This window comes from Marmota marmota, unplaced genomic scaffold, assembly GCF_001458135.2.
Source record: "Marmota marmota marmota unplaced genomic scaffold, marMar, whole genome shotgun sequence".
NCBI lineage: Eukaryota > Metazoa > Chordata > Mammalia > Rodentia > Sciuridae > Marmota > Marmota marmota.
In genome coordinates this window covers 10,290,072-10,302,537 of record NW_026000170.1, presented here as the reverse complement: position 1 = coordinate 10,302,537, position 12,466 = coordinate 10,290,072, and the positions used below count along the sequence as shown (strand labels likewise).

General features: G+C 38.9%; 1 protein-coding gene across 21 annotated transcripts in view; it reads right to left on the bottom strand.

Moving 5' to 3' along the window:
- Dnah6 (dynein axonemal heavy chain 6) overlaps positions 1–12,466 on the bottom strand; it is a 284,182-nt gene that overhangs the window by 158,538 nt on the left and 113,178 nt on the right. For 20 of the 21 annotated variants that reach the window (XR_007342085.1, XR_007342086.1, XR_007342087.1 and 17 more), the window contains 4 exons: positions 9,184–9,321; positions 6,104–6,271; positions 4,125–4,273; positions 2,370–2,477 (listed from right to left, as the gene is read on the bottom strand). Coding sequence is in view for 18 of the 21 variants with exons in the window: in XM_015499875.2 (XP_015355361.1) it covers positions 2,370–2,477; positions 4,125–4,273; positions 6,104–6,271; positions 9,184–9,321 (563 nt within the window). In the remaining 3 variants the exon portion in view is untranslated. The remainder of the gene's footprint in view (positions 1–2,369; positions 2,478–4,124; positions 4,274–6,103; positions 6,272–9,183; positions 9,322–12,466) is intronic. The other variant, XM_048787440.1, reaches the window with a different exon arrangement.

Below are 12,466 nucleotides of genomic sequence, written 5' to 3'. Positions count from 1 at the left end.
GGGGTGCTGGCTCTGCTCTGGCCCCCTACTCCAACTTGGGGTGACGTGACTACCGCGCCGGCGGGCCGCTGGGCCTGTTCCGGGCGCGGGCGGCGGCTCTGCTCTGTCCCTCTGGCTTGATGACAAAGTGAGAGAGACTCGGGTGTTTGTGACTCACTTTCTTTACCAGGAGACCAACTGTTTCTGTCGCCGCTGGTATCGATGAAGTTCTCTCCACCGCCGCTTTCTGATGACATCAGATCTCTGCCATGTTGGTATCCCATGCGAATGGCAGCACCTCGTTCCCTTTGCCGGGTGACCAAAGCAACGGGTGAATCCTGACCGGCCCTCACAAGCCCCGTCTCAATCCTGTTGCCACTGCCTATGAAGGCTCGGTTGGTATTTACCTCCACAGTATTCAGCAGGATCCAGACCGAGAAGCAGTTTCTGCGGGTTCTTTAGCCCTGGGCCAGAGCAGTTCTGGGAGCCGGAATTCGCCGCTCCGGGCTTGGTGTATGTTCTGATAGGAGCAGGCTCCAAGAAGCAGTTTCCGCAGGTTCTTTAGCACTGAGCCTGAGTAATTTGTCTGCGAGACGCAGGCGAATGGCAGCCTGAAATTACCTGTTCTATGGCTGAATGAGCTGCGATCAGTTGAAAACAGGGATGGTGATGTGAGCTCTCCAAGATGGTGGCTGCTGGCTTCCTCTGTGGTCTGACCCGTGTGGATAACCGAATTGGACCGCTTCTTTCCCCCGTCTCAAACCCAGAATTCAGCCCCGAGCACGGTGATTGCACAGCTGGCATAAGCCCGCAGAATCCGCAGCGCTGTTTCTTTGCGTTGCTATCTCGTCGTTTCCCAGCGCGCGCCGCAGACTCTAGCCGCAGGGCGATTTCCTGAATAAGCAGCGTGACCCTCCGTGTGGACAAATCTCTCGCGTTTGAGCCCACGTAGCTGATCCTCGTGCGATGGAAATCCTTCCTCTAGGTTTTGGAGCACCCCAATTTTGCGTGAAATTCCTAACAAGATAGCTTTTAGCCGTTCTAACTCGTCATTCTCCCGCACAGTGACGCGGTACACGGGGCTGATGCACTCCCTTCGCCGCCATCTTCCCAAACAGAAAATCTTGAAGGAATTAATAAACCAAATTAAAAATTCAAAGGAAACCATCAGCAATAAATTAGACCACTTTGAATATACATTTTCAGGCCTTGAAGACAAACTATTCTTTAAAATGAAGTAGGTCATAGAGAAAAGATGTTGATATTATGAACAGAATATTCAAGAAATCTAGGATAACATTAAAAGGCCAAATCTAAGATTCCCTGGGATAGATGAAGGCTCTGATATATAAACTAAAGGAATGCAAAATCTTTTCAATGACATAATATCAGAAAATTTCCAAACTTTAAGAATGAAATGGAAAATCAAATATGGGAGGCATATAGGACTCTAAATATACAAAACCACAACAGATCCACTCCAAGACACATAATTATGACACATTATTATGAAACAGATCCACTCTAAGACACATTATTATAAAATGTCTCTGGAGGACAATTTGATAAAATCTATTAAAATTAAAAATGTGCAAACCCAGGGAACTTGTTTCTGGGAATATCCCCTAGGCAAATGTGTATGTATTTCTAATTATACACACACATATAAAAACTAATAAACCAAGACAATGAATAACTACAGAAAAACTGAATAAATTAATAGAAAAGAAAACATAGTTCAGCAGTGGGTAATATGTATATAGTTAAAAAAATTCTGTAAAATACTGGCTATTTAGCTCAAGTCATAGTATAATCTAGCCATACAGAGGATGAGTAGAAAGGAAAAAAGTGCATTGCATATCCTCATTTCACTTTAATTACTTAATATCTAAAACTGAAAAATCAAGAAGCAACATAAGCATGGTACTGAGATGTATGAAGGGGAATAACAAAATAAAATTGTTGAAAAATGATTGTATTTAGAAGTAGTAGTTGGCAAAAGGCAGGTAATTGTTTTCAATGAGACTAATTTGCAAAACTATTTTGTTTGGAGAAACATAAAATTAAATAATAAAAAAATGGATAGGAGCAATAACATTTATGTTAAGACCAAGCCTGATTTTTTTAGGCTAGAAATTTCTCTTAGATAAGGTATTTTACCAAAAGCTAATTTGCACACAGCTTGGTGATCAATATTTTGAGAAAAAAAAGTGATCTGAATAATGCTAAAAGTTGAGTATCTTTATTGTAAACTAGTATTTCTTAATTAGTATTATAAATATCTTCAGAAAAGATGAGAAATTATTAATTTGGTAGAAATAATGAAAACAAGACCATTCTTTTTCTCTATATGGTAGCTATGCTTTATTCTGTGACGTCTAGAAACTTACCTGAACAGAATAGCATCATCTGTTAGAAATTTTGGCAAGTTGGAGTCTCGTAAAGCTCTTATCAAAACCACATCTTCGCTTAGGTCTGGGTTCTCTCTTTTTAAAGACCTAAATTCAAGGAAATATTTCAGACTATGTTCCAAAAACATGAGATGGAATGTGATTTTCCGGAATTATGGGCCAGGGCTTCTGCTTGTAGAAAGCTGCAGGATGATTCCCATTCTATTTCCAAAATGTATCCATCTCTATTACATCACATGTTAAGCCCTGCACTGGATACATAGTCTTGAGGAGAATGAGAAGAACATCTTCTCAAATGCCCTTCCCCATTAACCCAGACTTTTATCAAACTTTAGCTTATAGTTCCTTGAATGCATCACCTTGACTCTCATCTTGTTACTTTTTTTCCCTGAATGCCCAGAATGCCCTGCTTTGCTCTTTTGCCCACTCGAACTTACCTTTCAAAACCTATCCCACTTACTCTATTCTCTAGAAAGTCTTCTATCTTCCATCTCACACTCTTGTGAACCACTGGCACAGCCCAATTTTGCCCTTACCACATTGTATAGATGACTGAATATTTGTCAGTTTTGTCCATTGAACTTTTTGTTCAGTGTATTTGAACTCTTAGTTCCCTAGTCCCTTATTGGCAATCCTGTAAAGAGGATATGTACTGAATCTAGGAGGATAAAAGAAAGAATGGAGTCTAGAAAGGGCAAAAGAGATTTGTGCAAAGCTACAGAATCACACACAACAGGGGCCCTGGACGTTCTGAGCCTGGGGATTCCAGATATTGTCATTTCAGGTAGTTATAAAGAGAAAACTTAGGGTTTGAAAATTCCTCATTTTCTTGCCTTGCTAGAAACTAGAATGTAGTCCAATCTTGGATTGCACTGCAAAAACAGAGATAGAATGTATGGCATAAACCTGAACTGAAAATAGGATGACAAAATTTCTTTCAACTCTTGGGGATTTTTAAGGCAACACGTATAAATCACCTTAGCATATATGCATATCAAACTATGTGCTTTTTAAGTCTTGTCATCCTGTCTGATGATATCAAAGGCTTTTGTACACTAAAACCCAATATATGCTATGACTTTAGGGAAAATGAAACTTAGCTGATGCTGGGAGCCATTAGCCAAGTGGGTATGACAATTTCCTTGCCAGTGTACCCCATGTTGCAGTGACATTGAATGTAGGTGACCTTGCTCAAGGACCAAGGCGGATTAGGGCGTTCCCGGTTTAGGTTCCAGGTTTAAGGTTTAAGATTATTCCTGCTGGGAATAGGGCGTATCCGCTGCCTGAGTTCCCCTTGAGTTCTCACGGGATTCAGACAGTATTTTTTGGGAGACAGATGCCCAGTGGAGGTGGATTTGGGCAGAGAACGTGGATTTGGGCAGAGAACGTGGATTTCCCCAGAACGTGATTGTAGACGGCTGGTGTGAGTTTGGGAATAAAGAGTTGCTGTTTGAATCTACAAGCTGTGTGGTGGCTCGTGATTATGTGCCCAGCCAGACTGCGGCAAGCTGAAGCCTAGTTGGATTCAGGAGAGCAACCATATTGGCACTCAGTGAAGATCTGTCACATATCATGGGAGAGTCACAGGAAGAATGCTGCACAAGCAGCCAGTAACATTTATTAGTCACTTGCTATGGATTAAGTGTTGCTGTAAGAGCCTCCTGTAAGTGACCCACTTAATGCATTTGATTACAGAGTTTGGAAGTTTCACTCTCAATTAATTTGGTTTCTTACCCAGCCATGACCAATACAGACTTCACAGCTCTCATGCCAAAATCATAGTGATCCTGCTGAGAGAGCTGTTCACTGCAAAGCTTATACATCTGGGTCATTTTTCTTGCTAATGTTTTACTGGATTCAAATCCTTCAGAATATAGGATTACCTAGAACAGAAAAATTTAACACAATACTTCTTATATTGTATTGATGACAATATATTAGTATGATACCAATATATTAAAAATCAACTTCTTGACTTCATGCCTTTTAATGTTTTTATATTATTTAATAAAGACATGTGAAGAGTGAAGGGAAAAGAATTTTCAGGGCCACAATAAGGGGTCAGGTAGAATATTATAGGTAATAGCAGGAAATTGATTTTCTTTCTCTGTATAAATGAAGATGTGGGCTTGGTGACTTTTAGTTCAAGGAATAGCAGAGTTCAATTTTTGGAAATGTACAAATAGAGGTTGGATGGTAGCGTAACTCCTGAGTACAAAATCAAGAATTGGACTTCTCTAATCTGACAAAAAGGCCACCTTGGTGGAGAGTACCAGTGATGGCCACTTGCTCTCTTTAGGTTCCCTGGGAATCAAGGGAAGCTACATAAAGATTTGTAGCTTCTCCCTATAAGACTACCTTGCTCCTGAAAAATTTCTGCATCCTTGGTTAAATTAGTTGAATAAAGCCTGACATCTTTGACAGTGGAGGTAGAAATGGACCCTTCCTTTTACCCATAATCTGCCCTAACCACTGCAGAATTTGAAGGATGAATAGATGTCTTAAAAGGTCTGTTTTGTTTACTGCTTTTAATTACTGATTTGCAGTGTTTTGCACACAGGTGATAAAAATGTTTATTGATGACAGACTCTGACTATTCTCAATCTGTAACAAGAGGAGTAACATTCAGAAGATGAGATTTTTAAATTTGCCCCCTCAATACTGACTAACAGCAATAGTACAAAATATGAGATGAAAAAAAATATATTGCACTGGGCTTTAAACCCAGTTTAGTTTCTACCAGGTGGGACAATGAGCAAGAAATAATCATCCATGTCCACAGAGAGAATCATAGTGAAGCCAACACCCATCTTAACTGCTTTCCCCACCCCACCATGCCTACAAAAGTTATTGAGGATACTGAGCTTTTGAGCTGTAATTCTTGCAATGACAGGACTTGGCATGGTCTATTCTGATGTTAATCAATTACCTTAACTTTATAGAGAATATTTAAAATTATCTGTTATCAAAGGAATTTATTAGCTATAGGAATAATCTGTGTTTTCTAAGAAATTCCATTCTTAAAAGGGTGGTGTCTCGTTATGAAAAGCAGTGCTGAACATAAGGGGCCTCCTGGAGTCTGACAATATTTTGGTCTTGGTGGTCAGACAGATGAATACATGTGTAAGAATTCACTGAGTTTTACCCTTGTGAGCCTGTGCCCTTTATTGCATACAGACCGTACCTTAATCCAAGTTCCTTGAAAAATAAATATGATACTTAAGAACATTTATTCTTAGCTAGTATTAAGGAATAAATACCATTGAAATTAGAAATAAAATATGTCTTGTTAGATAAAGGTAGAACAAACAATATCACAATTAATTTATTAGTGATTACTGTTTTCTTACTAATTATTATAGACTGACAAACCAATCCTTCCATCATATTGATTAATATAGTTTCTACTCAGCATTCCTTGATTCTAACAACAACAAAAAATGCATAAAGGGAAGTGAGAATAATATAGTATTTCAAGAACCAATACTTACATTTTAATTCCTAGAGATGAACTGATAAAACCACAAATGAACTGGTTAATGAAACTCATGGATTTATTCCAGTTTTAAGGGCCTACTATAATTGCAGCAAAAAACAACTACCAAAACCAAACATGCAGAATAAACATTCTATGTGATAACAATCATATCTACAATAAAAGAAATCACGTTGAAAATTTTGCTTCTTAATAATAAAAAAAATAGAAAGCTTACCTCTGCAATCAAAGCATAATTTGGAACCATCATTGCCATTGGTCTAAATAGAGCCTTCAAATTATCTGGCAACTCGGTTCTGCCAGCATATCCAGGATTCATTGTGATGAAGGCTGCACAAGTCATAACCAACTTTATTTCTCTTCCCTCAAACATGAATCTAGAGAGCTATTTAAAAAGAAAGTATAAATTAACCCTTCTCCGGGCATTTGTAAATTCTCACATAATAACTGAGCATGAAACATTCAAGCAAAGACTACTGAATCCTGTTGTTGGGACAACAGGGAGCATTTCTCTACTGATTCTATTCTACCTACTTCCAATCTCTGGGTTCAGTGTTTCATATTCTCTGCTTCCCTGCCCCTTCCTTGACCAATATTTCTCTTCTTTCCTGGTCCAATCCTGAAATCTTCTAGGCCTCAATATCTTTTGCTTAGACTCTTCAGTTCAACTGTCACTAAACGTTCTCCACTCCCACTTTCTGGTTTTTTCCAAGAAATTCTAATCTATTCTTAATCTTTGGTGCCTTTTCACTTTCATTCAACAGCAGAGGCTTGTTAAGCACTTATTGTGGATGAGGCTCTAAGTTAGCCATGGAGGCACAGAGCTGAAGGAAACTTGACTCTTGAGAAGCTCTAGGTTTGTTGTGTGCCCTCAGACTTAGACAGTATGACAACATGGTGCTAAAAATATTATAGTGGAGGTATGAGCAAAGCCTCCCTTGGGAGAGGCAGTTTGCTTGAGACCTGAACAATTAAGAAGGACATTTCAGCTACATAAGCAGGAGCAGCCTTTCCTGGCAAAATGAGCAGGAGGAAGAAAGAGCCCTGCATGTTCCAGGAATGACCAGCAATCTACTTTGCTACAAAGTAAAAGTATAGCTAGGTTGGGGCCTGGGCATTTAGAGTCTTGCACACTAAACTGAAGAATTTAGTTTTAGTCCCCTGGTTGAGGGGAAACAGAGGATTCTTGTAAGCAGAGTGATAGGAACAAAGATGGTAGTGGAGAGGTTGGACAAACTACAGACAGGGAGGCTATTAAAGAACTGTCACTAGCAAGAAGATGAAAGCCAGAATTTGAGAGGTGTTAAGTGGGGATGAGAGGCACCTAGTAGGTATAATTAATATAATTTGGTGACATTTTAGATTCTGGGTTGATAACAGACAGAGGCAAATTCAGGGTTTCTAGTTGGGCCACTGTATGAAGGTGCTATAACAAACACGAGGAATAAGGGAAAGACCAGGGCAGAGCTAGGGCAATGTGTCGTTGCTAGATGAGGCCAATTCTCCTGATGTTAAAAGACTAAATGTGCTGTTCAAATCCTCCATCTCTGTGCTTTATTTCTTCTATACCAGGGGATGCACCCCACTCCAAGTATTTCATCTGGCCACTAGAAATTGAGGATAAGGTTGGTTAATCTCAGAGTCCTCCTACTTTCCCTAACCCTCACATGGTAGCTCTTGAGCTGGCAGTGCTTCTATTTTCTCTGGTCTTTGCTCCCCATCCTCCTCCAGCTTTGTTTTCAGCTATTCAGCAGGATGATAATGATTTACTAGTTATATCTGAAAGTCCTTGTCTTTAATATAGACATCCCCAGAGTATGTCGCAAGGAGGAGGGTGGGTAGATGAAGGAGTTCAGACTTCAGGGTCACATAGATTTAGGTGTGTATCTTAGTATTATGATGTCTACTAAATATTTTTTAACTTTTAATCCTTCTTACCTATAACTTTGAGAAAGTACCATATACTACACAAAAGTTTGGTGTAAAGATGAGATAAATGTAAAGTATACCACAATGACTTTTTATCAGTTATTAAAGTCTAATTCCTCATTTCTTTTCTTCTTATTTGTTCTATAATTTGTTTCTTTATAGAGACAATAACCAAAAACTTAACAACTCTTTATCAGGGCCCCTTTTGATATGAGTGGTTCCTGTTCCAGAGGGGGAGTTGAAATGTCCCCTGCTCTGTCAGGTAAAACCTTACTTATAGAGCTTGAGGACATCTGAGGCTTTATTGACAGGGGCCTAGGGAATAGTGGGGGACCCTTGAGGGGCTTGGAGGGATTTTGGTTTGTATGGGCTGTGCGTCACTGCTGCCTTTCAGTGACTAAAGCTCAGAAGGTCAATACAGAGCATTAGGAGTCTTGGTCTCATCTTTCATTGCAATCAGCTTCCATTACAATATCCCCTTCTTCAAAACATATTCATATTGGCTGAAACAAACTTTAAATAACAAGACTACTACAAACATTCATTTGACCCTATACTCCTTAGATTTTCTAGTCCAGTGAGCTCTGGAGAGCCAAGGTCCTCTTGGATTTCCTAGGATTTCTACCCATTTTTTCCACCAGCAGTAAGCTAAGCCTGGGGGCTATAATGAAGACAGTGAAGTTCATAAGAGGCAATCTTAGAGAAACAGAAACAAGAAGGGCAGGGAGCCGGCTTAGTGGTACATGCCTGTAATCCCACCGGCTTGGTAGGTTGAGGCAGGAGGATCTTGAGTTCAAAGCCAGCCTTGGCAAAAAGCAAAGTGCTAAGCAACTCAGCTAGACCCTGTCTCTAAATTGAAAATACAAAATAGGGCTGGAGATGTGGCTCGGTGGTTGAGTGCCCCTGAATTCAATCCCCAGTATGCCCCTCCCCGCAAAAAAGGAAGTGAAAGGAGAGAAAAAGGAAGTGGAGAGCAGAGGAACAGGGTGTGAATATGTGAGGAAGAGCTTCACAGGTTCTTAAAGACTCTAAGACATGGAAGACACAAATCTGAAGACTTTAAAAAAAAACCCTAGAAAATTTTATTTATGTAAGCTTTTGTTATTTTTCAAAGGCACTCTAGGAGGTTGACAGCATGAGACTACTTTGGAACTGAATCTCATAGTCTCTGTATCGTCACAGCACTGATTTTTCTCTGTGTTGCTTGGATGCAGAATTAATTCATCCAATTAAGTCCTGTTGCTGTAGCATTCATCAATTAAACCAGAAATATGAACTAGATAGGCTAAATCTAGAATTTTCTTTCCTCAAATACAACAAGCTGTGTGTTAGCTACTAACTTAAGATAGAGAATTGACCAATCCTTACTTTTGCGGCTTTGGCATTCCTAATGGTGATGAGTTGCTGTGCAATCACTGACAAAACTTCTATGTCTATTCGATTAAATTCATCGAAGCAGCACCAGGCTCCTGACTGGGCCAAACCACTAAAGAAGCGCCCCATCATCTGAAATCAAAATAAAGTCATTCACCTTTGAATTACACAGTTTAATTCCTTCAAAAGCTAAATTTTGAGCTGAAGTATTAAACAGAAGAGGTGTTATCTACAAATAAGCAATGGTTTTAAGTAAATAGTGGACTGTCAGATGTAAGAAGTTTTCTACAAGAAATCTTTTTGCCTCTCTCCAAGCTTTGAATCTAATTTTTACTTTTAAATAACAAAATAATCTGACCAATTTTCTTTCTTTTTTAAAATAATCCTACTCATCTCCACAAATACTTGACAGGTTCTCAAGACTCTAAGACATGGAAGACACAAATTTAACGACTTAAAAAAACCCTTAGAAAATTTTATTAATGTAAGCTTTTGTTATTTTTCAAAGGCACTCTAGTGGTTGACAGCACATGACTACTACTGAGCAGAAGGCATAACTGCACAGGTTAAAGTACAGGTTCTTGCTTTTTTCTATAGCAGAATCCTCATGACAGAAGAAAATGAGTATGTACTGCTGCTATCTAAAGTGTACAATTTCTTTGGAGACTTGAATTTTGGATTGATACATGTTGCACTATCCATCTCTTTAAAAACAGAGCTAATGGGTTTTCTGTCTCTTAGGTGTTCAACTGAGCATGCATTACCTCACCTTATTCTAATTCTCATAAATTGTAGAAAGACAGGTGGATATGTGTGTATCTCTCTACATTTCTGTGTCTATACTTGTATTAGGTTTGACAGAAACATAACAGAAAGGGAAACTGGTAGTATGAAGAGAGTTTTGAAAAAATTATTGGAAGATGGAAAATACATGGAAACAGATTGCCTAATTGAGAAGGGAAAATTGCAGACCCAAGGCAGAGAGGGAGGAGAACTGCCCTTTAGTGGTACCTACAAGAAACTCCAAACCCAACATCAGTACATGTAAGGAAATCAGGAACAGGCTTTAGGGCAATCTTTGGAAATCAGCCAAAGATCAGCACTTGGAAAAATCAGGTTTTTGGGTCCTTTATCTCTCTGTAACAGGACTCTTGAGATTTCAGTACTGACTTTCTTTTACCAAGCTAAAACTCAAGTACTGCCTTCTCTAGAAAAGAGATCTGCTTTGGGGAGTTATTGGGAGAAGACATTAGCTAGAGAGATAAAGGAAGAAGAGACAGGAAAGAAAGATAAATTCAAATTTCTATTTTAGTTATTGAAATTCAAAGATAATAAAGAAAAGACAGCTCCATCCAAGGGTAAACTCCATTGAAATATACCTCTTTGAAAGAAAAATTTTTATTTGACACTTAATAGGGGCTTCCTGATATTTGGCTTCTCCATAGGACTGCTGTGACAATTTGCATAAACTGGGGAAGCATGCTGTCCACACATCCTATACTTCTACAATACTCACAATAGCTCCTTCATTCAGAGAAGGACATTTTGAGTAAACAAGCTACCCACACTAGTCCAATCCATACTTCTGAACTGAAAAGTGAAGAGCAACAGACAATTGAGAGAAATCAATATCAAGAAAAAGAAGGAATGAAAAGGATGAACTGAATGAGCAATGCTGGTAAAAATGGAGATAATTTATGGAACAGAACAGAATATTGAAAACTCACATGGCATCCTTGAGATCTGAGAGGAAACTGTACTTTAAAGCATAAAATCATATGCTCTAAAAATAAATTTGTCAAAGATTAGAAATAGTTCTTGAATATTAATAATACTACAGCCATGATAAAAAATTAAATGGAGAATTAAATGGGTGCACGGAATGGTAGAATGGATAGTACTAATGATCAAGTTGGTATTCTAGACAACAAAATTGAAGAACTCTTCTATAAGAGTGGGAGGCCACTCCAGGGCAATGGTCTTTGTATGTGAGATTATGCTTACTTCCTGGAGTACATAAAGATTTCTCAAGGAATATTTGTGAATGGACAGTTTTAAAGGAAGTAAAAAAGAAAATTCTAGATCTTTATCTTTGATATAGACTCTTTGCTATAATTTATCTCTTGAGAACATGGCGGTGGTCACACTGGTTCTTCATTTCTATATGTCCTCCACAAAAGATCCTCTTTCCTTCACTCCTGTTTGTGTAGTTTGTGCCTAGGAGAGGAGGAAAGCGAGGTTTTGAAATTTAGCCTCCTTATGGCTGTATTCACTAAGTCAAGTGCCACATGTACAAAGACCCAATAGGTCCTAGTAGCTTCCATGCTCTCATTCATACTAAATCTTAATTCTGGTATACTTCCCCAGAATGTGAAAACCTCCAGCCTGTCAAGCAAAGGAAAAATTCCAAATACTAATTTTGAACAAAGGAACATTTCCACTGACTGACTGGGAAATAAACACTTTTGCAAGTCAGGCAGTTTCTAATTCTTCTCTTCCCATGTAAAGGACTCAGTGCTTATAAGTGAAAGCCAGAAACACACCTATAGTCAAACACAATTGGGCATATTATTTATTTCAACAAGTGAGATCACACATTATGGGGAACCTTGGAAACCATGAGGGAACTGTGGGTTGTCTTAGTAAAGGAGCCTTGGGAGGAGTTACAGGATTTGGGTTTACATTAGGAAATTTTGGGGAACATTTAATAATAAGAATTTTGGGCTGTATATTAGTTTTCTAGGACTGCTGTGACAATTTGCATAAACTGGGTGGTGAAAGCTACAGAAATCTATTCTTTTACAGTTCTGGGAGCTACATACTTGAACCCAAAGTATTGGCAAAGCCACATTCACTACAAAAGCTCAAGGGAAGACATTTCCTTGACTCTAGATTCTAGTACTTGCAGGTAATCTTTGGCATTCCTTGGCTTGCACTGCATCACTCTAATCTATGCCTCTGTGTACCTTCACATGGTGTTCCTCTCTCTGTGTGACCACTGTCACATTTGCCTCTTCTCATAAGGACACTAGTTCATCCAGTTCCAGTAGGATCCCATTTTAACTAGATTACCTCTGTGAAGATTTCTATCCCCAAATCAGGTAATGTTCACACATGCAAGGTGTTAGGCCTTGAACATCTTTTAGGAAGACACAAATCAATCCACACCACTCTGAATTAGGTGTGGAAAGCGGAAACAATTCTATAATGCATACCCTAATAATACTTGTCTATCAGGCTGAAGGACAGCCTGCCTGAAGCTGTCAGTGGTAATGAT